The 25,780-nt window shown below is 44.1% G+C and overlaps 2 protein-coding genes and 1 pseudogene across 46 annotated transcripts; all 3 read right to left on the bottom strand.

Annotated features, from left to right (window-relative positions):
- Positions 1 to 5,573: 5,573 nt before the first annotated feature.
- Positions 5,574 to 7,297, bottom strand: LOC103652579 (DNA (cytosine-5)-methyltransferase DRM2-like; annotated as a pseudogene).
- On the bottom strand, positions 6,896 to 17,324 carry LOC100383208 (uncharacterized). 9 transcript variants are annotated; one of them, XR_002267893.3, is made up of 6 exons: positions 17,118 to 17,321; positions 16,660 to 17,048; positions 15,490 to 15,774; positions 14,639 to 14,874; positions 7,065 to 7,650; positions 6,896 to 6,987 (listed from the first exon to the last, which is right to left on the bottom strand). XR_002267893.3 is itself a non-coding variant. In NM_001318963.1 (5 exons), exons 1-5 carry the CDS (start codon positions 17,245 to 17,247, stop codon positions 8,203 to 8,205), a joined length of 1,209 nt encoding a protein of 402 aa, NP_001305892.1. In that variant the 5' UTR covers positions 17,248 to 17,290; the 3' UTR covers positions 7,777 to 8,202. The 9 variants fall into 9 exon arrangements, 3 of the variants coding, with proteins under 3 accessions (NP_001305892.1, XP_020405476.1, XP_008673163.1); XR_002267894.3 differs by having other exon boundaries at positions 6,919 to 6,978; XR_563532.4 differs by lacking the exons at positions 6,896 to 6,987; positions 7,065 to 7,650 and adding exons at positions 7,747 to 8,005; positions 8,112 to 8,371 and having other exon boundaries at positions 17,118 to 17,312.
- Positions 17,325 to 17,448: 124 nt separating this feature from the next.
- On the bottom strand, positions 17,449 to 25,401 carry LOC103651476 (uncharacterized). Of its 37 annotated transcripts, XM_035966470.1 has the most exons (19): positions 24,851 to 25,399; positions 24,590 to 24,760; positions 24,417 to 24,470; positions 24,093 to 24,289; positions 23,821 to 23,970; positions 22,285 to 22,373; positions 21,939 to 22,063; positions 21,761 to 21,841; positions 21,620 to 21,680; positions 21,423 to 21,477; positions 20,957 to 21,221; positions 19,923 to 20,003; positions 19,688 to 19,749; positions 19,537 to 19,615; positions 19,360 to 19,442; positions 19,004 to 19,217; positions 18,819 to 18,873; positions 18,679 to 18,754; positions 17,449 to 17,929 (listed from the first exon to the last, which is right to left on the bottom strand). In XM_035966470.1, the coding sequence occupies exons 1-11, from the start codon at positions 24,858 to 24,860 to the stop codon at positions 21,189 to 21,191; spliced, it is 1,026 nt and encodes a 341-aa protein (XP_035822363.1). In that variant the 5' UTR covers positions 24,861 to 25,399; the 3' UTR covers positions 17,449 to 17,929; positions 18,679 to 18,754; positions 18,819 to 18,873; positions 19,004 to 19,217; positions 19,360 to 19,442; positions 19,537 to 19,615; positions 19,688 to 19,749; positions 19,923 to 20,003; positions 20,957 to 21,188. The 37 variants fall into 37 exon arrangements, with proteins under 37 accessions (XP_035822363.1, XP_035822361.1, XP_020406124.1 ...); XM_035966468.1 differs by having other exon boundaries at positions 18,819 to 18,910; positions 19,004 to 19,442; XM_020550535.2 differs by lacking the exon at positions 19,688 to 19,749 and having other exon boundaries at positions 18,819 to 18,910.
- Between the last annotated feature and the right edge of the window lie 379 nt (positions 25,402 to 25,780).

Genomic DNA, 25,780 nt, shown 5'->3' with positions numbered 1-25,780 from the left:
CAAAAAGTATGTTGACGCCTTTTTGGAGCGCCAAACACCCAACAAGAACCGTGGCGGTGCTCTCTGGTCAGGCGCGGACGGTCCGCGGCCTGGGGCCGGACGGTCCGCGACCTGGCGCAGGGGCTAGGGTCTCCTGCGTGACGGCCGGACGGTCCGCACCCTGGGGCCGGATGGTCCGCGCGTGCGCTGAGCGGTGGAAGATCGCCGGCGGTGCCTGGATCTCGCTCCCGGAAGGGACCCCGTTGGGGAGGAGAGATCCTAGGAGTTGTCTAGGCTCGAGCCGGCCGACTTAGACTCCTCTAATCGGCGTAGATTCGAAGAGAGACGAAGAATTTGGGGATCGAGAGACTAAACTAGAACTAGACTAGAACTACTCCTAATTGTACTGTAAATAAATGCGAAATAGAAGTGGTATTGATTCGATTGATGATTATAAATCGGCCGTATACCTCTCTATTTATAGAGGAGGGGGCTGGACCCTTTACAAACAAACTTCCTGAGCTAATTCCGATAATCTAGCCAACAAACACAGCAAAAAACTCAGAACCCTAATCTGTTCTGCGCACACGCGGACCGTCCGGCCCACAGGCGCGGACTGTCCGGACCGCGGACCGTCCGCCCTCTTTTTGGTGTCGAACACCTTGGATATAGAATAGCGGAACCTAGGATTTAGATAGTAGAATTATACATAACTATTGGACGTCTAGCAACGTCCTCTATCCAATCCGCTAAAATAGCGGACCTTGTGCAGCATGTATCCTTCCAAATAACTTTGACTTCGTGTTTGTTTGATGTTTCCTCCGTGGTGGGTCCGTCCGTGCGGTTGCCACAGGTGACCACGCTATCAAAGCAGGGCACGCGTAATGCTGCTAATCGATGAGGTAGTGAGAGAAATAGAGATTAATTCATCTACTAGCGGAATGCCGTGCGTTGCAACGGGAATATATAATACGAGTATACTACGATAACTTATATACAAAATGTGTGTTATACCGTTATTAGAAAATGTTTTATAATCATTTTTTGATTCAGACCATGCATAATTTTTTTATAATCTATTTGTTTTATCACTACATTGCAACCATCAGTATCATACAGACTTCGATATATGTCACGATTTGCATGGTCTCATCATTATAGAGCACGTTCCACACATACCGGAAGAAATTACATCGTACATCGTTAGTTATCAGACACATACCACCGTACGCTTTTGCTTAAACAAAAAGGCAAGTGTGTGTTTGCGAAGAGAATTAAAGGCAAGCCGGCACAAAAGCTACCCAACGGTGGCGAGGATGACAAACTGGTCATTGTTGTCGGTCCTCCTCTGCGTCACCTCTGGCGCCAAGATGACGCCACAGTCCTCGATATAGTAGTCATCGAACGCGCGCGACATACCGAGTACTAATGACTCTTGGCTGGGCTGTAAAACGAAGTGCACCCCGGGCTCATCAGCAAGGTAGTTACTTTGACCGTTGCACCACCGGATGCGCTACTCCTCTACATACATCGTGTTCAAGGACACTCATACAACGTCAGCAACGCCCATCGTCTCAGCGCACAAGAATTCATGGCCAGTCAGTAGCGACTTACGTGGCAGGTTGGGCTTCAGGTGGACGATGAGCTGGACGACGTGATGACATCGTCGTTGAATGCAGTGCCCAGAACAACCCGAGAGTCACCGATGTTGGCGACGACCATGAGGTCCCCCTGCTTGACGATGGACAGCGCGGAGCAGCCGCTCTGTACCGCGTCCAAGCGGTGGCGGCGCCAGAGCTTGTCGTACATAGCGGCACATGGGGCCATGTAGGGTTGTTTCTAGAGGTCGAACTGACAGTCACCAAGTTTCTTCTTGTCGTCGATGAGCGACCCCAACGCGAGTGCCTCCTGCTAATGATGTTTGCTCGGGGTTTTCAAGTAAGAAACATGGATTCATGTTTGGCGTTGGTTTATAAAAATGACTCACAAGTCAGATCCATGGAAAAAATATTACAAAGAATAAATGTCACGCATGCAAAAAAGGAATTTAAGTTGAAAATATTATTCATACAAAAGAAATTGCATGTAAGGCTCTTCTTTAAATACTACTCACTCCATCCAAAAATATAGTTCAAGAATCTCGGTGATACTTATCTAATACTACGCATTGTGCAATGATAGCAGGTGAGCTTGGGGAGAGATGTAGTAGATGTGTTTTCTGTTATAGATGTAGTCATAAACACACATGTGGTGTAGTGGTAGAGATGGCAATGGGTACCCGCTACCCGAAACCTGGCGGGTTTTTGCTCTATTAGGGTATGGGTTTGGGTCAATTTCTCTACCCATGGGTTTGTTAATGGGTTCAAATAGAAACCCAACGGGTACGTGGGCATGGGTTTGTTCTTCCACTACCCATACCCGCAAACCATGGGTTTTTAAAACCCACCTTAAAATCAACATTCATTATAAATATGTCTCATAATATTATTAATTGAATATGTTCTAATTGAAATAAACTTCATGTAACAAATTTTAGGCTAAAATTAGTTATCACTTGTTCTTTTTATGCTAGCTTATTAATGTATTGATCATCATTTACATGATGAATTTTTTTATGTTGATGTTAGTGGGTATGGGAAACCCGTTGGGTACCCGAAATCCGCATGGGTATGAGTTTGGGCAAAATTTTATACCCATCATGGGTATGAGTTTTTTTAGCGGGCGTATTTTTTCTTCGCGGGTATGGGTTTGGGCAAGTAATACCCAGCGGGTTTTTACCCATTGCCATCTCTAGTAGTGGTAGCTACTGTTAGCATTTACTTGAGAGGTTGTGGGTTCAAATCCCCTTGGAGGCATGTGTATTTTTTTTTAAATTTTAGCTAGGCGCCGGCTGTACGAGGGAATGAGAATGTGAATGGGTTGTGCGCGGGGAGAAGAGAATCGGAATGGCAGAACGCGGAATGACCGACTACTATTGCAGCCTTAATAAGTAGTAGAGATTAAAATCAATTCAGAGCGGCTCGGTCGATGCACCGTCACTATTAAATTCAATTCATCTTGAGTACTAGTATTGATTAGAAATATTTTGTTAATATAATCACAAAATAGTCTAAATGGGAAAAAAATAATTACGCCATATTTTTCATTACTTACGTCAATTCAAATTATAATTATATGCAAAAGAGAATAAATATTGTAGTTTATAAAATTTATTAATGTTGTCCGTATAAAGAACTGAATTTAAATTTAGAAAACGTTGCTAAAGATAAAGAATATATAAATAACTGAAATTTTTAGTGGATGCTGTAAAAGGATAAAGAATATTGAGAACGAAATTTATAGACGATGTTGGACGATGAGTATTCGTGCACCACCGAGGCGGTAATCGTCGGCCAGATCTGCTCGCCGTCGCGTTAGATGTTGTCAACGAAGTAGGAGGATCCTGTCTGTCACAATCACATCGCTTTAGGACCACGCACGCAAGCAAACAATTTCATCATTACGAATGCGAACCAAATATCATTAAAGAACGTGCGGGCAGTCGGAGCTCGCTGCTGGAAAAGCTATTCATCCAATTGGGGGCACCCACACAGGTCGCATGAATAAACATCGGCCCCGTTTGGATGGGCTTATTTTGGGATTTTGGCCGCCAGAAGCTGGAATCCCAACCAAACGCCTAGCTTTTCTTCTGGCTTGTGGGTGAAGCGCTTCTCCCTGAAGCCGCATTGTAACGATGCGTGAGAAGCGGGCTCAAGGCAGCGTCGGCTAAAAGCTAGGCAGCTGGCCCATTTATAAACCGGATAAAAAAACAAACACAAACTTACATGATATTTATAAAATAAACTAATTCGAGCAGAATTAATGTCAAATACAGTTGGTATAAAAATTAATACAGAATACCAACTCATAGCACTAAGAGAATGCCAACATGTCTTACTGTCAATGCACACAACATGCCCCAACATTTTCGAATTTTGTGTTGATTAGTACGACAATTTGTTGTGTCATTGTATTTACTTCACAATCCGGTAGCTAACATTCAGGTCATCCAAACATCTAAATTTTAACCAGCAAATTCTCTACAGTTGGACATGTTCAGATGTTAACAATACAATATTTTGGACATTTAAGCATATAGACTTCAGACACTAATATTTAATAATCCGGTCAGTCCCGTAATGCACTAGTTGGTTGTGTGTATTTATCTATTTTCTTTTTTAATCAGAATCTACAATCTCATAATCTGCGCATCCAAACACTCAGATTCTACCCACCAGCTATTCTCCACAGCAGCCGAACCAAACATCCAGATTCTAACAACCAGCTTCTCCTCACAGCCAGCTTTTCTCCACAGCCAGCTTTTAAGAAAAACTCTTCAGAAAAAAGCCAAACCAAACAGGCCCATCATATGGTCCACTGCGCTGTCCCCGGAAGGGCAATCACAACTTGTTTTTTTTGAAATGGAAACGCATTCCATGGCTATTAAGCAGCTCCAGGCACATCGCCGGAGACAAGATTACAAATGAAGTCCGGTGCATGATCTAGCCATAAACTAGAGTCAACGTCACCTGAATTTGCTCCATGAGCAGCTAAACAGTCAGCAACTAAATTACAGGTTCTTTGACATTTAGACACAATACAACAAGCAAACTCAGAAAACATCCTACTCCTTATTTCCTTGAATACTACGCCCAAAGCAGATAGGTCATATTCTTGTGAGGTCAACGCCGTCTTCAGGATCGCAGCATCGGTTTCAATCATCACATTTTGCATTCCAAAGAAAACAGCCAGCTCCAAACCTTTCATACAGGCGACGCTCTCAGCATGAAGGGCAGAGGATATGCCAGTCAAAGCGCCCGCCCCCGCAACCAAGAAACCACCATCGTGGCCCCTGATAATACATCCCCAGCCGCCCAAACCTGATTTCGCCAGATATGAGCCATCGCAATTTATTTTGTAAAAGCCTGCTGGGGAGGCTGCCATTTTAGGTTCATAGGTGGGCTCTAGCAGATTTTCCTATCTGAAGTTTCTCCATATTCATCAAATGGTAGGCAACAGTATTGCACACCTCTTCAGTAGATCACAACTTGGTTGATCTAGATCTAGGCACCACGGAGGTTGAACCACAGAGCTGCCGACGCTAATAATTCAGACCCATCCCAGCCACAATGGCAGCGACCAGCAGAGGTTAGAGGTTTGACCTCAACTTGCCGTTACCACATATAATAATGATATAAAAGATAAAAAGAACACCGAATTTCAGCAGTGCTGATGGCCTGCCGCTCAGATCTCGTGGAGTCTACAACCACAGATTCCAGGCATCGTAAACCGCGTTTGATTTTCTGACAATCTTTACAGTACACATCCAGATTTCAGCAAAAGGAGTGGCTCTTGAAAGGAAGAAGGTACCAGGCTTGCTGGCAACACTAGGCATGTGCTGCAAATTTAAGATGATACACGGCAGATCCACTTGATGGACAATGGGAATGACTTTGCCATGTCAAGCAACAGGCTGCAGTTCTTCTTCTTCAGGAATAGAACCTTGGAGAAGGGTGTCATGTCTCAAAGGAGACATGTTCCAAGTCAATGTAGGATTCTACAATACACTGAGTTCGAGTTCCTAGGGATGAACAATTAGCATTAGGTCCCATGGAAAATGGTGCTATGCCACTACATGCATTTCTGTTTCTGTACAGTAATACCAACTTGAGCCTACACCCGCTGCATCACTGACTGACTTGAGTACTTGACACAATCCAAGATTCTAGAATAGTGGTAGAACAGGGACGAGTGCTCACCCTCTAAGCCACCACGGTGGTAGCGATTGCTCCCAGTAAAATTGTTGCACGGACTGCCACCAATTACCAAGTCCAATCCACCTATTTCTTTGATAGTTGACTCAAGCCAATCAGAGGTAATACTCTTGACATCAGCGATATCAATCAATGTTCATGTTTGGGTCTGATCCCACCAGGTTTTCAAGACAGACCTGTTTACTTTGGATACCTCAACAGAGACCATTGTCTTCATACGGATCCCAAGCTTGTGCAGAGCTATCTTAGCTCCTCCAATCTCAGAGAACAAAGAGAGAACATTCATGCCATTTGGAAACATCTCCCTTAGCACTGAAAGATGGTAAGCAACTGTATGCACTTGGAATGAATTACCTAGAGATCTGTACCTCTCGGTGCTGTTGATTCCCCTGGTATGGTCCTTTGGAAAACCAAGCAGGAACTCTATTTCATCAGGCTCGAGAGGAGCAACTCTGTGGCGACCAACCCAGACCAAATTCCACTTCCTACATTGTCCCAAGACATATTTTTGAACTGTTGCACTTGGTGGGTCTTCACTGTTTGCAAGAGCATCAAGAATATGTTCTATCAGCGCTGAACTAGCTCTACATGTTTGGATGCAGTTAAAACGTGCCCTTATGTCCCATGAGGGTCACCACTGTTTGGTACATGGAAAGGCATCATGTATCGTCCTTGGAGCGAAGGGAAGTAGAGGAGACCTGCTGTCAATTGGGAGGTTATGTATGTAACATCTCTTTCTTGCAGCAGCGCAGAAGAACTTTGAATCAATAAACTCGGGTTGGATGTCATACAGGAAACTTGAGATGGTTGCCCAGACACCTTTTGGAGCAAGAGCCACGTTTTCATAATAGAAAAAGGGGGTCCAATAGCCTGTTTGGGAAGCAATCTGATGTATCTGTCCATTGGCTTTACCCTGTCCCCTGGCAAGTTGAATCCAACCATTGGGTTTGGGAGAGGCATTGACTCCTCAAGCCCTCATGCCTAACAAGGGAAGCAATTTGGGGGTGGGGCCGTGGGGCACAACAAAGTAGAGGGCCCATAGATGTTAGGCTAACATCTATGGGCCCTCTACTTTGTTGTGCCCCACGGCCCCACCCCCAAATTGCTTCCCTTGTCTCTTCTTCTGTTCCATGAACTTTGCCAGTTTCCTTCTCACAGAGGTACCAGAACAATCCAAATCTACCTCCTACAAAAACTATAAAGAAACTGTGTTACTCTATTTGATTAAAGTAACAGTTTTCTGTGTCAGATGAACACTTTAACCGCATATACCTTGTTGTTTCCATAACGCTCATAGTAACCAGCTCCAGCAGCCTCAGATTGACTCAACTAACATAGATATATCTGTCTTGCCCTGAGTAATATTAATCCAAGTAGAGATAAAAAAAACTTGGCCTGCAAGAGTAATACCACCCCATGATATTTTATTAAGAAGAATATTTTCTCACGCAAGTCGATAAGCTCTCGAACTCTGTCCCACCCATACACAGCGGCACCATACCCATGTGAGTACGACCACGACCGGACCTAGTCTAACCTAGGCCTTAGACCTGTGCATTGGCGTGAGATAGATGAGGGGGGTTTTTAACCACAATCTGAGAATTTGCTCCCACAGAAAGTCAAACCTAGGATCTGAGGAGTATTGATCAGACCACCTAACTAACTCGGCTAGAGATCCTTTCGCAGTCCAAGTAGACATAACGAGTTAATTTCATTCGAACAAGGTCAACATTTACGGCAGATTCAAATGAGACGTACTACATCTAGTAATTGCCATTTCGTCTTCATCCTCATGAAAGCCCATGCTCACTTAGGACTTGACCTTCTTGTCCCTCTATGACATCTCATGTAGAAATCCCTGCACGAAAGTTCCTCATAAAGCTATACAGCTAACGCCAGTTTAAGTACAAGGGGCAGATTCAAGTATGCCAGATGGAAAATGGAAACACTGAGATTAAGAAGAAACATGAGCAAAAATGTTTAAGCATGATTAGTTGGAACCGTAGCAACGTACGGGCATCCAACTAGTAATCCTTATAATTATTATTCAACCATTCGATACAAAACTTTAGTTAGTAAAACCAACTAAACACCTAGAAGAACTCCCCTCGGAGAAGGCACCGAGACTGGACGGTTTCACAGGAATTATAGCAGCTCTGATTTGAACAGCCACAGGCGCCGCTGAAGCGGACTGTGCCTGTAGCCCGGCTCTCCTACGAAACCAGGTTGCATGCATCATGCATCCCTTCTTCAGTCACATGAATAATGGAACAGATAAACAATGAATAAAACTAACAGATAAACAATGAATAAAATTACATTTAATTTGCTGCCGATATCTCCACAGGACATATCCAGGCTTCAATAATGAGTATGTCTTAAAAAGGTAGAATGCAGACAACACTACGAATCAAGCAACAGGCTGCAATCCTTCAGCAACAGAACCTTGGAAATGGGTGTCATATCTCAAGCTCCTTGTGACATCAAAGAAATGTGCTACAGCTTCTTCGGGTGTTTTCTGAAGTACACCGTGGCCCAAGTTAAGTATATGACCTTTTGTACCAGCTGCTTTCACAACCCTGCAGAGCAGGCAGTAAGAGACCAAAAAAATCATTAGCAGTTCATAGTGTGACTAAACTTGATTAGGCGAGATAAGAGCGCCCTCGGGTACTGTAGCATATATATAGGCATATGGGCCTTAACACCCCCTGTCAAACTCAAGGCGGAAGTGGAGGATTTGAAGCATTGAGTTTGATTAGATAAAACTGATGTTGTGCCCTATTTTGTGCTTTTATGAAGAAATCCGCAAGCTGTAATTCTGAGGGCACATATTGAAGATCAATGGTCTTCTGATGACAATGAGATCTAGTGAATGAGACATCAACACCAATGTGTTTTGTGAGTTCACGCTTCACTGGATCATGACAAATTTGTATAGCTCCAATATTGTCACGGCGAAGAAGTGTAGACGAGTCACAAGAAACGCCTAGATCAGCCAAGAGCCAACGAATCCAGATAATCTCAGCAGTAGTAGTAGCCAGGGCTCGAAGTTCTGCTTCAGTACTAGATCTAGATACAGCAACTTGCTTCTGGGATTTCCAAGCAACAGGGGATGATCCAAGAAGAATACAGTAACCAGTGATGGAGCGACGGTCTGTAGGATCACTGGCCCAGGTAGCATCAGAGTAAGCATGAAGCTGAAGTGGGGAATTTGAATCATAAAATAAACATTGTGTTTTTGTCCCCCGTAAATATCTAAGCACACGAAGTAAGTGCTCATAATGAACTGATGTAGGAGCAGAGACAAATTGACTCAAGATCTGAACCGCATGAGCAATATCTGGCCTGGTGACAGTAAGGTAAACTAAGCTGCCAACAAGATGTCTATATTGAGATGGATCCTCCAAAGGTGTCCCATCAGTCGGACGGAGAGATAAGTGAAGATCCATAGGCGTGGCAACAGTGCGAGTATCACTAAGACCGGAACGATCAAGAAGATCTTGTATGTACTTGGCCTGAGAAAGATAAATACCATTTTGAGTCTGCAAAACCTCAATGCCCAAGAAATAACTGAGTGCCCCCAAATCTGACATTTGAAATTCCTTACTCAGAGACGCCTTCACATGAGCAATATGGTCTGGATCATCGCCTGTAATCAACATGTCATCAACATATAGTAATAGCAACATGCGTCCTCGTGAAGAAACATGAATGAACAATGCAGGATCATGATCACTAGAATAGAAACCACAAGCCTTGATGACAGAAACAAATCTCTCAAACCAAGCACGAGGAGCTTGTTTGAGACCATACAAGGCTCGACGGAGACGACATACAATGCCCTAATGGAACCTCTATCCCAGGAGGTGGATGCATATAGACTTTCTCATGTAAATCACCATGAAGAAAAGCATTTTTGACATCCATCTGAGAGATAGTCCAAGAAAAGGAGGCCGCAACAGCAAGTAAAGCTCGGACAATAGTCAGATGGGCCACAGGTGCAAAAGTCTCATCATAGTCAATACCCTGTGTCTGTTGAAAACCTCTGGCCACTAGACGAGCTTTATATCGCTCAATAGACCCATCAGATTTGGTTTTAACCTTGAAGACCCATTTGCAGGTGATAGGTACAACACCAGCAGGTAACAGAACAACATCCCATGTACATGTGCGATGAAGGGCATTTAATTCATCAGTCATAGCAAGCTGCCACTCAAGTATACCAGAAGCCTCTTTATAAGATGATGGTTCAGCAATGACTGCACCAGCACGAGAAAACCCATAACGTTCTGGAGCTGCAATAGTGCCACGATCACGAAGATGATACCCCTGATTAAAAACAACATGAGAGTCATCAGTGTTAGTACAAGTATCAGCAACAAGATCGTCATCAGGACTGGTCGTGGGAGTAGAGCGAGGACGACGAATGTAAGTCTGAGTGACAGGTGGTTTGGAAGAGTAAGACTGAGATGGTGTGGAAGTGGAAGGTGGTGTGATGGGAATAAGGACATCTGGGGTAGAAACAGTAGGTGGTGATACTGATGAAGTTTCAGAGATGGGAGGAAGGCTCATGAAGGAGGTAGACTCTGTGGAATAAAAAGAAGAATGAGTGGAAGAGTTGTAAAAGAAGGGACGATTTTCATTGAAGCTCACATCTCGAGAAATGCGCATGCGACGAGAAGATGAATCATAACATCGATAGCCTTTATGTTCAGGGCTGTATCCAAGAAAAACACACTCAACAGATTGAGCAGTCAATTTAGTACGTTCACGAGGTGATAATAGTACATAACACGTACATCCAAAAACTCGAAGGTGGTCATATCGTGGAGGAGTTCCGAAAAGAACTTCACCCAGTGTTTTGCCAGAGAGTTTGGATGACGGTTGTCTATTGATGAGGTAAACCGCAGTAGAAACTGCTTCACCCCAAAAATGTGAAGGGACAAAAGAAGATATCAACAAAGTGCAAGCAGTTTCTATAATGTGACGATGTTTGCGTTCAACCACATCGTTCTGTGCATGAGCACCAGGGCAAGAAAGCTAAGCAAGAGTACCCTCTGAAGTCAAAAACTGGCGGAAATTATCAGATAAATATTCACCACCAGAACCAGAACGAAAGGTTTTAATGTGAGTGGAAAATTGAGTGTGAATCATACGAGCGAAGGTTTTATAAATAGAAATCAGCTCAGAGCGGTGTTTCATGAAATAAATCCAAGTGTAGCGAGAATGATCATCAATAAAAATGACATAGTATTTATATCCACCTTTTGACACAAAAGGTGCAGGACCCCAAATATCAGAGTGAACCAAATCAAAGGGTTCAACGGAATGAGAATGACTAGTAAAATATGGAAGTTGTATTTGTTTTCCAAGATGACAACCCTTACAATGAAAATCAGACTGAACTGAAGTATGACCTGAGCAACCTGACTTTATTAGAGTAGACAATCTAGATCCACACAAATGACCTAGACGATGATGCCACTGGGCAAAAGACGCAACAGAAGCAAGGGTACCTGAAAGCACATGCGCTAGAGACGTAGCCAAGGAGGGAAGCCGCAAAGTGTCCAAGATGTAGAGGCGAGGAGCAGCTCTACAGCGACGGCCAGTCCCAATCACTTCCCCTGTACGAAGGTCCTGTACAAAACAAGATGAGTCATCAAATCCGACAAAGCAATTATGATTCGTAATTTGGCCTACTGAAAGAAGGTCCATAGATAGCTGAAGAATAAAGAAAATATTAGGTACTGTAAAGTGTGGATCTGAAAGAGAACCCTTATGAGTAATGTGGCATACAGTACCATCAGCTGTCTGCACTGAAGCACCATCTGTTACAGGTGTAGTAGAAGCCAACTTTGACTGATCAGATGTGACATGAAAGGAAGCTCCTCAATCAAGTACCCAGGCCGACTCTGCAGTACAGGCGGACGAAGTGGCAGCAATAGTAACTAAGCCTCTATTAGATGGTCCTGGACCACGACCACGAGCAGCACGTCGTGCATGGAAATCGGTCAACTTATCAGGGAACTTGACAAAGCAAAGCTCAGATCGATGATTGGTCTTGCCACAATGATCACAAGGCTTAAAATATTCTTAGGTTTCTGGGCAGCAGCCAACACACTGTGAGGATTACCACCAGTAGAGGACAGAGAATTAAGACGAGTCTCTTCAGCAAGTAAATCAAACAACGCCTTAGCCATTGTGAGAGTGTCAGAACCCTGAAGTAAACGAGCACGAAGAGAATCAAACTTGGCCCGAACGCCCATAACAAATCTGTAAGTGAAGAACTTCTTAATAAACTTATGAGCCGGACACGGATCAGTGGTACAAGCAGGCACCATTGATGTCAAAGCACTCATCAGGCGATCAAAGGCTGAATAGTACTCATCAATACTCATATCATTTTGCTCAATAACATGTGTCTGCTGCATGAGAGTGTGTAATAGAGCACCACTGTCCTGAACAAAACGCTCCTTCAAATGAGACCAGATGGCTTTAGCAATTTTGAATTTAGACAAACTCATAATCATAGACGGTTTGACGCTGTTCACCATAGCAGCCATCACTTTACCATCATTAAGCTGCCATGTTTTGATATCAGCAGCATTGCGACGATCGTTAGCAAGAACAGGTGCCGCATCGGTCAAATGGAAGAGTAATCCATGTCCCCGGAGTGCAGTCTCAACACAGAAAGCCCACTCCGGATAATTTTGACCATCAAGAGTGATATTGACCACAATAGCATTTGTCGCCATATTGAATTGAATCAAAAATCAAGGAGAACAGGAGACCTGAGACCAAACAAACCAGAGCAACCCGAGTTGGACGAGTTGACGGGGGTCCTGGGCGCGGAGCCGAGTTGAACAGCGGCTGGCGGGAGCAGCGACGTCACAGATCCGCAGGCCTGTCCGCAACGGCGGCGGTTTGTGCAGATTTCCGGCGGGAGCAGCGGATCCACGGCCCTGCGCGCAACGACGGCTGGCGGGAATCCGCGGAACTTGTCCCAGGCGGCGGAACGGCGCAGGCAGAGATAGAAATCCGCCCCTGGCGGCGGATCGATGTAGCGGACGGCGCTCTGCCCCTGGCAGAGGACCCCTGGCAGCAGAAGGCGCGCTGCCCCTAGGGAGGACGGCGCTCTGCCCCTGGTAGAGGACCCCCGGCAGAAGGCGCGCTGCCCCTGGCTGACGGAGAGAGGGAGATCCGCCCCTGGCTGATGGCGGATTGATGAAGAAGGCGGGCTGCGCGGCCGAGATCCCTAGCGGCGGACGGTGAAGTGAGAGAGGAAGATCCGCCCCTGGCTGACGGCGGATCGATGAAGAAGGCGGCGGCCGAGCTGGCGGCAGCGCGGCCGAGATCCCTGGCGGCGGACGGCAGGCCGAGATCTGGTCCCTGGCGGCGGGATGAAGGAAGGGGAAGACCGCAGAGGATGGATCGCGACGGCGGCAGAGGAGGGAAGGGGGTGGCCGCGACGGCAGGCCGGAGAGCTGGCCGCGATGGCAGCACAGCGACGGCGCCAAAAATTTGGATCAGAGTCGGGTTTAGATGTAAACCCTAACCTGCTCTGTTACCATGTGACTAACCTTGATTAGGCGAGATAAGAGCCCCCCTCGGGTACTGTAGCATATATATAGGCATATGGGCCTTAACACATAGCAACTAATCCTAAAAAGGAAATTGGAATGTAATGACTGGAGGTAAAGCCCATTTATGCTTGTGCACCAACCATTACCACCCCCATGCAACATAAAACAAACAGTAAGGCTTAATGATGCTATACATGTTTCACGATATTACTGAAAACATGCAGAAAGATACAGCGACACCCTAAGATCGTGTGACGTAATCATTTATTCCCTGTTCTTCAGTCAGTAGCTCAATAGACCTAAGGACCAATATCCATTAGTAATTTGGTGATTAGTTCACAAGCTTTTTCCTGAATACACAAGGGATATTTTGGTACACAACTGAATGTTTGAATCAGAAATGAGATGAGCTTTGCAAACTGTACAGCTGAGCTTAACGATCAAAGATTGATCACTATTGAGATCATTGTTGTGAATTATTACGGTGTAATACAAATACATGACGGAACTGACTGGTGGTGCATAAGCCTATCATGAGGCTCAATGCGATACAACTATTATTTGTGGGGCATACCTTCTCTATCAGGATCATATATCCAAGCCGAAAAAGTGCGGAGTAGGGAATCAATATTATTTTAATCCATCTCTAGGCCGTGAGAAGGCGAATTAAAAAGAAATACACAGATTGGGGATTCAAATAACGCTGAGAAGGAACTCAATTGCAGCTTCAGTCAATTGGACAAGTGTCAAATTTGGGCTGACTGCTGGCCATGAGAAGATGAATTGTTTTCCAAGGAGACGATTTGTGATTAGTAGGAGGAGCAGAGAGAGCAGGAGAAAGGAAGGCCTGTCGCTTTGGATTTTGGGGACAGAGGTGACAATGATGTTAATGTCATATGACCTGGAACGGCAGAAAGGATGAGCGAGATGGAGGTTGAAGAAGAGTGATGGAGTTTAGGCCTACCACAGTAACAAAGAAGTGACTACGTCCAACTCAATGCAAGCAACCAAATACAACCTCCTACAATGAAAAAGGGATATGCAAGCAACTAAACACACCTCATTGCAATGAAGTCATACAGGGGTTACACTGCATAGAGTGTAATGCAGGTTTATCATAGTGCAGGCAACCAATCATACCCAACATGAAGATGTATACTACTCAGGCAGCGTTTTATGTTATCTCATTAATGAATTGCACATGAGCATTAACCAAAAACTCAAAATAACATAAATTAAATGAATTTTTTAGTCTTAACTAACCTACGAATTTCATCAGTCAGTACTGGTAATGGTGAGAACAGAAATGCTGGATCCACATTCCCTTGTACACTAATTCCATTACCAAGGCGCTTCCTTCCATCAGCCATGTCCACTGTCCAGTCAAGCCCAATAACATCAACTCTTGTGTCCTTCATGCGCTCAAGTAAACCTCCATTTCCATTTATATACAACACAAGGGGTACATGAGGGCACTCTTTCTTAATCCTATTCACAATCTGTCGAAGAAATATAAAAGCTTAATGAACAGAATCAGTAAATCAAAACCTTGCATGAAATCTTTTAATTGAGCTCTAAATAATAGTCTACAAGCTATATGATATTTTGCACATTTTTCAAGGTCAAGATGAAATTCTGGGCACTCTCTCTAAATACACCAAACTTGTGGAAGTTACCATTATGACCAAGTAAAGCAGTTTTATACACTGTGCTAGTTGCAGTCTTGAAGATATGCAAACCAAATTATAGTAACATACAGTATAAAAAATTCCAAATCCATGTGCACTGAGAACATGCTGCTGATGTAAGCACCAGCTACTGATTATTTTGAGAGATTGGTTTTTTCTCTCTAAATTTCACTTTCGTGGTTATAAGGAACTTGTGGTCATAACCATAACAATTCTTGCAATGCGGTACCAGAAATTGTAGGGGGGTAATGCAATTAATCATATGAGAATCATTTCGGTATAAGAACAAGGGTATTTCTTAGGAGATACTGACCTTTAGAGCATTTAGTGGGAGCCATCAATGTTGTTCTATAAGACAGTGCAGATACATAGCAGCACCGCCAATCATGAAGTTGGTAATACATGAAAGCAAGAAAAGGAAGTCACCTTTTTGATATATGGTTTTGACCACTGCTCCCACACATGAGGTGGAAGTTGTCCACCCCATGAATCAAATATCTGTATACACTGGGCCCCGGAGTTAACTTGGTAAATGATATAGTCAGATATCGCTTCTGCAAGATGAGATAGAAGACACCTCAAGACATCGGGAGCTGTATGGCACATGTTCTTTATATTTGTGTATGTGTTGGTCATCCCCCCTTCAACAATGTAAGTTGCAATTGTCCATGGGGCCCCCACAAATCCTAGCAAAGCAGCTTTTCCATCAATCTAGAGGATAGAGGAGGCAAAAAGATTTATAAGCATCAAAGTGTAGGGCAGAACGCTTTGCTGAACTATACCCATACAATTGGTATCAATAAAACAGCACTCGCAAATAAGTTGTTAATGTTCAAAAGTATATATTATGATGAGAATAAAATGGTCAGCACATATTCAAAAACGAGAGCAACCAGAAGATGACTTTGGGTTGAAATATACTACATTAATAGGTTTACTAATGTTTGGTTAGGCTCACAATCCACTAATTACTAATAGTTTAAATTAAAATGCCAACTTCGTGTACCAACAGAGATTTCAAACAATCACTGGAATAAATATTTAATTCAGATAATAATAAATAATAAGCATTTTCTGAAGTTGCAAGCGTTGGAGATATCTCAAATATGTCATTTTTTTCTCATTAACACATAACAGATCTAAACCTACAACAAAACACCCATAGCAACCTCTATTTCGTGAAATTTCTTTTCATCTCTAGATATTCATAAGCAACCAAAACACTCTTGAAGCTACCAAAGTGCACCAAATTTGTGATGGTAAGGGTATAATTAAAGTACAAGTGTACAACTGCATCAGGATCGCACTGATGACCAAATATTCCAACATGAGGCCAGCACTAACCACTAACTACACATAGTTTCATCCATCGTGCCATTTTCCTAACATGCAGCACTGAATTTAATATTACTTGAATCCTTAACACATCAATGCATCTGGTAGGTCAAATGGCAACACAAGCATTGACTGATCATAATACCTTGTACTACGTTTATATAGCTAGTACTATAATTTAGTAATCCCAAAGCACTGTGACAAGTACCTCACTGGGACCAAGCTTTCTGTAGCATAAAAATGTAGGGATACGAGCACTACCTCATTTCGCAGAATCTTTAGTGACTCTCCGACGAACTGGAGCATATCAAGGTCGATGGGGACGAGCTCCCTCACCTGCCCTTCGGACCGCACTGGCGATTGGATCACGGGCCCCTTGGAGTCCGAGATATCGAACGGTACCCCGATGGCCGGTAGGGGCGTGAGTATGTCTGAGAACAGGATGACGCCGTCAGGCGCGAAGGCACGCCACGGCTGCAGCGTGATCTCGACGATGAGGTCCGTGTTCTCGGAGCGCTCCCGGAACGAGGGGTGGCGCTTGGCCAGCGCCTGGTACTCCGCCATGTACCGCCCTGCCTGTCGCATCATCCACGCGGGTGGGCGTGGGAGGCCGTCCTCGCCCCGCGCCGCGCGCACCAGCAGCGGCTCCTCTGGACACGCGGCGTGTAGTTCAGATTAGGGGCGAAATGGTGGGGAGAGAGGAAGGGAGTTGGGTTTACCCGAAGAGGAAGGGGACGGCGAAAGGGATGCGGAAATGGCAGGAAGGCGGCTGCGCCGACGGCGGGTGGAAAAAGGAGGGGGCGCCGCGGAGAGGAAGACGGGCATCGCAGTGGCCGTCGGGGGCACCATGACGGTGGCGGTTACCGTGGCTTCGCCTTGGTGAGAATTTAGCAAACATGACACCACCTACGTGTAACCATAGTTAAAGTTACTAGATCAGGAGGCGCACTTCGTGCGCCCTACAGTAACCATGGTTATGACGAGACATATCAAATTAGAATTATAATAAAATCTTAATTTACGGTAACAATTAGACAAAGCAATATGAAATGCAAGAGAAACATAATTAAGTACATCTCTAAAGAACACAGTACCACGCATGGGATCATATCATAACGCTTGATCAGATAGGTACAGGCATGAACATAAGACAAGATTTGCCATCAACAAACTAAATATTTCTCTCATATGTGTCCTCACAGGATCGCAAGAGCAACAGAAACACTGGGAATCCTTTTTACATGCATCAGACCCAAAAACAAAGTCTGAAAGTCTTAATGCCATCACAAGATTTTTCTGCTTAACCACCTAGTGGGACTTGGGACTTAACATGGACCATAAAAGAGGCCATCCACAACGAAGTCTTTTACCAAAGAGCCATCCCTGGCTCCATGGACCACAAAAGCTTGGAGATTTTCGGGAAGCCACGGCTCAAAAGCTTAGAGATCTCCAGCATCCCAACCTTATCCCTCTCACCAAACAAGCTTTTGAGTGTGGCGTCACAGTTGATATCTGTTTTCTTGGCTTGGTTCTGCAAACCATGGAGAGTTTTTTCTTAGTTCAAGACACAAAACAGTCTCGATGCAGACAGCTACAGTAACCTGGTATTACAAGGCAACCAAGAAAATTACAGAGTACTCTCCAATCTAACAAAGCAAGGAGGCTATGATTCATCAGGCGTGTTACTAATTGAATTCTTTGACAAAATCAGTTAAGTCACTCATGATAGTCATGAAGCTAGCCATCAACTATGCACTGAATGGAAAAAGGAAAGCCAACACAACTACAGTTATCTCGATCCTTCGAACTGTGCAGGCAATAATTCAAATAAATATATATATATTCTCAAACACCAATAAATAAACATCTACGAGAAGATCGATACCTATGTAAGATTCGTTTTTCATATACACGCAATGCACAAGCTTCCTACAATAACAATATTCTCAAGACAAGTAATCAATAATTCAGTGAGATAATCTGTGTTTGTTCTCAGAACAACATTCTGTTCAACCTAATCAATAATTCATAATGTTTTTTATAGTTAATGTCCAAGTTAGCAAAAACAGACAACAGTGGTAGACTAAAACTCCAAGTGTGATACCATAGGGTAACACACTTTTTCTGTGGTATAAATGTGAGAGCAATTTTTTACAACACACATGGAATTCTCTCATAAATATATGTAGCACAGTCCACAAATGCATAAGCAATGTGATTCAACAATTGTGTGGGCCAAGTAAATCAGCAAGACAAAGTACTGAAACAAGATTAACTGACCTTAAGCTGGAAGCAAAATGACTTTCACTATCACACTTTGTTTGAGCCCATAAATTTGTTTTTCCTCATAGCAAACCTGCAAGCACGGTGAAATAGAAGCGGATAGCTAAAATGACTAATTTTAACAATAGTAACAGTACCTTTTATAAACCTTGTTGCAGTGTGGTTGAAGTTTTCCAACTGAGTGTAGGTACACTGAGATAGACACCAAACTGAAGTTTAGTACATTATTCTGTCATGAGTTTGAAAGCTCTGATCAGCAGAGGAGATGCAACAAAATTATCATTAACACTTATGTGGATCCAAGGAAGGATGCGAGGGATACATGGAAGCTGAACAAGAGGACTGATACAACTGCTGTCAGAAGCATTACAACTGAAATTGAATAAACCTGAAAATACATAGTCAGTAAAACTTGTAATGCAACTGCGAGCAGGTGTCAGCCAGTGCGACACCGCAGCCACCGGGGCGAAGGGTTGCTCAGTGATGGAGTCGCCCGAGAGCACCAGTTGCGAACAGACCATTTATCTGCAATTCACCTGCCCGAAAGTAGAATGGGAACATTTTTGGGGTGACAAGAACAATCTCCTATTAAAGCAGATATCAAACAAAACACACACACTTATGCTTGATAGGAAACACATTATGATTGAATGAATGCAAGTTCTTGATTTCAAATACTTTCTTATGCTTGGCAGTAGAAATCCTCGGCACACGCTGCGTCGAACCAACAGTGGACATAATTGGGTTTTTTATACTGCAAACTGAAAAGGGGAGGCAAGTCAACAGAAATTATAAAGGGCAGGCGAATAGAGGTTTTTTGGCACTCAAGGGAAGCGACTGAGGTGGTCATGTTACCTGGCTGCAAGGCTCATTGCCTCTGGAACGGATCCACATACCATTTGCAAGATAAATCCACATGAAAGCGAAGCAGGACCTGAAAGGTTTGGAACTTTGGGTAAACACAAAGCCATAATAGAAGTGTAATAGCAAGGTTAGACAGACGTACCAGCATAGGAATATAATTACATTTATACAGTCCATACTGGAAAATACCATTTCACGTCTTTTCTTTAACCCATCCGATCGCACAGAAAATAATATAACCAGTCCATAATGGAGATCATTTATTCAGTTAGATGCCTAACAGAGATCTAATTACAAAGAAGAATCTACATAAACTTTAATCTTAGGAATTCAAACACCTAGTCGTTATAAAAATGGGAACAGAGACAAAACCTCACCATCTAAATTCTACTTGCATGTGCAAACCTCGCAGCAGCCTCTGACTTGACATGGATTGAATCAAGCTGCGCCCTCCTCTCCTACACACACAACACACATGCACCCGCATCACCGCACATCATCATATGTACTATGTTGTACATGATTTCATTTTGATTTCTCTCAGGTTGTGGAATATCACATTTTGGCTGGTTCTTGAGTGTGAGTATAGACAGATCTAAAACCATGTTTACATCATGAACCATATGATGCTCCATGTAGTGCCTTGGTAAGGAGCAACACAACTACCATGGCTAGGAAAGAAAGTAAAAATGATTTCCTCCATGCATGAACTGTGGTATGTTGCTCATGCCATATTACCATCCACCTCATTCTAATCTAAGCTGTCTCAAGGTAAGGACTATTGTTTTACTGCCAGAGCTCCAATGTATGAACCTTAACTTAGGTGTACTTCAAATCGGGAAATAGTTTCATATGGAGCTAGGTATGGTTCTGTTTACCTAAAGGATCACTTAGGAAACCTCATGGAAAATGTGTTTTAATATGCCTCAATGGTTTACTGTCTTGGGGATTGAATATGCAACCTCACCTGTCTGTGCCTTAGCGCACGTATTGGATGACAACCATCTGAGCTATGAATAGTTACCCCTGTTCTTATTTAACTTGGTGATTCCAATTTACAGGCTTCAAGTTTAGAAGTATTTGACTATAGTATCTTGGTTTCAAATTTAAGAAGCAGACCAAGGGAACGACATTTATAGGCATTCAGACCATCTATCCCTCCCTTCCCTTCACTGTTGTTCAGATGATGTGACTATAATATCATTCCTTTTTATTACCTTTTTTAGCTTAGAAATTTTATAGGCTCCAAAATTATAAGTAGGTTGCTCAGTGTTGAACATGAGTTCATTTGAGTCAGGCATCCCCACGAATAAAAATACTAAGACAAATTGATACACTGCACATGGATCAGCGAATTAAAACAAGTAATAGGCGACTACTGAGAGCACAAAAGATATAACAGCAAGTTTACCTATTTTAGGCCTCCTGGAATCTTGACTTCTTGATGCGTGGAACTCATTTGAAGGGCCAAAAAAGTTTTGCAAGCAATTAAAATAGAATGAATTGTTGATGTATACCGTTAATATCCTAAGGACATGAGTGACTGTCTAGTTCAATGCCGTGACATGGATAAAAGTACTAAGTCAGGTTCAACAATCAAGCCCATTAAGACAGGCTTACCTTCATGGAGCCTAAGGAATTCGTCATAGGAGGAATACACATGTCTCTCCACACACCTGGAAAAGCAATATGTACTATTCATGGTTGCAAACGTTATCACGACCAAAGAATAGGAAACAAGCATGGGTAAATTGTTCAATGCTTAATAGGCTCCTCCAATCCCCTTCAATCCGCTCCTAGCCAAACAAGCCCTAACCCTTAGGAGATGTGCTATCATAGAGATAGGTTAACAGCTTTGACCAAATGTTGAAACTTGCCTTCACAACTATTTCAACACCAGCGTCATTAAATCTTAGCAATTCCTTGGCATTTCTAGCAAATTTAACAGACATTTCAAGTCAGTACCAGAAAAGTTCAAGATGAAAATATAGACAGTACATAATAAGTGAAGATGTGCAAGCTTTGCGTGTTTTTGAATAAGTATTCAGATGCTAGTAATGCAAAAAGTACTCACGGCTTAGCAATCTCTGTAATATGAAACCTAGGATCAAGGCCTTTCCCAGTACCATCTAGAACTACACAAAATGGAGACAGTCTGAGTACACAGTATAATAACAATTTCCTTGTAAACATGTAGATTATTAGACATTGAAACCTGAGAATGCTCTGACCACAAATGTAAATGTGGCAGGGAAGCGAAATGGTTGATCAGCAGCAATCGCCAAAAGATCCTCTCCTACAAAATTTAATTCAAGTCAACATAATAAAATTTGTAGAATAAACCCGGACATATTTACATCTATCTAGTTTGTTGGTAGGTCACACAGCATTACCGATTGCAGCAAGTCTCTGCTTCCTCTTTTCAAACTTCTCCTCCTTAGTTAATTGCTTTTTGAAACCCAGTTCTGCGGTTGCCATTTCTCTCTCCTTCCTTTGTGCTGTTAGGCACTCTTGAAAGCTATAAATAATAGATGAAAAAAGAACAAAGCCAAACATCATGCTCATCTTGTTCAAAAAACACCATGCTCATCCAGTTCAACAGACTCCATCTGCTATAACTACAAGGTAACATCTTCTCATGGGCAGTGTTGTATTTGGTTACTCTTTTTTCGTTAATGAAATAACACACAACTCTCAAGAAGGCTCGAGGAAAATAAAAATTCAAGGAAAAGTAATTACCTATTAAGGAAAAATTGAGCGGTTCTTCTGACAACAGTCATATCTCCAGTAGGAACAAGGACACCCATTTGAACCATTGCTTGAAGCACCTGCAGGAATACAAGATTCAACACTTCCCAGAACATCACAGGGTATAAACTATCATCTGCAGGATATTATGCCCTGAGAACTAACTTTGTCAGGATCCTTTTCATAAACTCCATAGAATACTTCAAGCAATCCTTCCCGAATATTTTGATTGATACTAGATTAATGATCTACTGCTACCATTTAAATTGCAATATGGAGATAAATTTGTCTAAGTAGGGATATTATGCCTTCATCTGCTCCTATAAAAGAAAGTACAAATATCTTTACCTTTTCTTAGTCTGTCTCTTAGTAACTGAATTTTTGGAACAATGATAGATAATCTAAATCAATGATAGATGACTCGTATAAAAGATATTTGGCCAACGTACGCGTACGTCTCAGCTACTGTGAGAGAACCCTAATTGAATACAACGACCCCTTTGTGCCCGTGTGCAGCTGCCTCCAAAAACCAGCGAGAATTTCTCCGGCCGGTAAATATATGGTCCTTACGTGTATAGACGACATACCAATTAATAAGTCTAGTGAAAGGAGATGGCAGCTTAGCTTATGAAAACATATCTCCTACTCATCACGTACGTTGCTTCACAGGTTTCTCTGCACTACCTAGTCAACAAAGAGCTGATATTAGTGGGTGGATGGGGTTAATTAATTAGTGTTTATGTGTGCTTTCGCCTTTAATTTGCGACATGAGTTAACTACGCTCTTAAAGATGGCGCTAGCTAGCTAGTGGGGGGATGGCATGCCATTGCGATGGCGAGGCTCGCAAAGGTACAGAGACATGCACCTAACACGGCCTGCTCCAAATCAATGATAGTTGCACGCCAACCTTTAATAATAAGTGCAAACTGGAATCATTTAGGAGATGGGGATTTCACTAACCATGCCGATGTGCTCCTCGTGCAGTGCTCCAAGACCAAGACCCTGCTCCAAGACCAAGACCAAGACCTCGCCGCGCTGGAGGACCTGCTGCCCGGCGGCGTCCTCGGCCTCGGCGCGCTCTTCTCGGCGCACTTCTTCCGCACGAGGGCTGCGTCCGCCTCTAGCAGCCGCTCGGCGGACTGGTCCCACGAGCTGCACGACGACCGCGCGCTCGGCACCGACAACCTGGCCGACAGAGAGGACTCGTCGGAGCTCTCCCTCGCCGGCGCTTCTTCAGCGTTCGTCGTCGCGACCTCTGCTGCGGCCGCGGCAGTAGCTTCGGCTGGTGGAAGGTTTAGAGTTTAGGGAGGGAGGCGGCGAGGTCGGAAGGAGGAGAGGGAGGTGGGCAGCGGGCACCGAACAGCGGACTGGAGGGCTACACGGCTCAGAGCTCATTCGAAGAAAATTTTCGGGTCCGGTCCGCCAGGTGTTACACGCGGACAGGCTCATGCTCAAGGAAACGCGGGGAGGGCTCGAATCCCTGGCGCTAGTTTGGCAACAGTTTGGTGTAGTTTGTAGCAAGCATACCTCCAAGCATATAGTTACAACCAAAGATTGATCACCCTCTGATTGGATCATTTGCTTTGCCTGGTCCTTGATCCGGAGGATCAACCTTTTGTCGTCAGGAGTGAGAAAGCTAGCACAGTACCTGAGAAGTGCCTTCTCCATCTTGAGGCACTGGAAAGCATTTTGATTGTTTTTGCAATGGTGCAAGTTAATTTGCAACTGAACCAATATATAAAATATAAACAAGTATGGCAGGCCACAGTTCAGTAATGCAGAGGTAGGGGGAACTATACCAATTTGGCTGCAGCAATCAGGGCACTCTTTTTAGCAATAATCCATCCAAATGGATCAGGCTTCTGCTCGGCACAAAGAAAAGCTTCACGATTATGGTCGAAATAGTCCCCAAGGTATTTCTTGAACACATGCCACTCAACATAACCAGGTCTGTAGGGCACCAGCCTCTTCCATCCCCATCCCGTCTCAAGAAGATCTTGGCATGGGCAACGAAGAAGAGCTAATTAGATGCAACGTGATACGTAATAGGCAAATACTGTAGTAAAAAACTAAGAAACCTCCAAATTATAGAACAAAAAACACAGATAGGAAGGGGGGCATACAGCCTTGGCACCAAACCGGCATCATGAGCAAGCAGGAGCATGTATCATATATCTCTGTTAACATATTGATTTTTACAGCAAATCAACTAACATCTCTTCCCTAGATCGGTTGAATCCAGCACCAGCCACACAAGGAGAACATGAACTGGAAGAAATATAAAAGAAAATCGCACCTCTGTTCAGTATCAAATACACCGGCGGAAGCGCCGCCACACCGGCCACCATCCCCTCCACAGTTTCCATCCAACTCAACACATGGTATCTAGGGACGTACGAATAATCGGTGATCTCCTGTGTGAAGGCATCTTCTACTCTGGCTTCATCTGCCATAGGGTCATCTGCGGCTGAGGAATCCATTTTAGGGTTTCAGATGCGGGGTGGGGAACAAGTACGGAGCGGCGTAGGAATTGGATGCAGAGTTACGATTTACGAACCGTTTGCCATGGGCTGTTGCTGGTGCCTGCTGTACGCCTGGACGCCGTGCCGCAATGACCCTCCGCCCAGCTTCCCCTGCTGCCGGCTGATGGCTGACGTTGGTTGCTGGTGAGTCGGTGACGAACAGCAAGTCGTCCGGCAGATCTGAGGAAGTCGTGCCGACTGCTAGCCTGCTACGCGCAGACGTTGGTGAAGATTGAAGAATCGGCAGGGGCGTAGGAGGGGAGGCCGCCGGCACGGAACGAGTATATTTGGAAGATGATATAGGCTTGTTTTGCTACAGCATAGGAAAAAGTAAAGGACTCTCCCTCGCCGGCGCTTCTTCAGCGTTCGTCGTCGCGACCTCTGTTGCGGCCGCGGCAGTAGCTTCGGCTGGTGGAGGGTTTAGAGTTTAGGGAGGGAGGCGGCGAGGTCGGAAGGAGGAGAGGGAGGTGGGCAGCGGGCACCGAACAGCGGACAGGAGGGCTACACTGCTCAGAGCTCGTTCGAAGAAAATTTTCGGGTCCGGTACGCCAGGTGTTACACGCGGACATGCTCATGCTCACGGAAACGCGGGGAGGGCTCGAATCCCTGGCGTCTTTTAACTAAAGGGAATGTGGGTGCTTTGCCTTTGAGGGATCTCACATCTCTATATAAGGAACATGTACACCCTCTCATAAGACAGAGAAGAGAAAGGGCCAGAGGCCCAACCTTATATCCTGTGTCTTGTGTGTTTCTTCTGTCGTGCTTATGGGAAGGGAGACGTGTTCGCTACAGCTTCTTGCGCCTCTACTGCTGACGGGAGGGAAGGGAGCAGATCTGGTGATCCATGGTAACGTAGTTCTCAACACGTTATCAGCACGCTCTACTTCAACGTTGCTGCGAGATCAGATATGCATCAACTCTTCGTCACGCCGGCATGTCTCTGGCCTAGCCGAACTGTCCTACGC

Source organism: Zea mays, chromosome 3 (genome assembly GCF_902167145.1).
Source record: "Zea mays cultivar B73 chromosome 3, Zm-B73-REFERENCE-NAM-5.0, whole genome shotgun sequence".
Classification (NCBI taxonomy): Eukaryota; Viridiplantae; Streptophyta; class Magnoliopsida; order Poales; family Poaceae; genus Zea; species Zea mays.
This window is presented reverse-complemented; position numbering and strand designations above follow the sequence as displayed.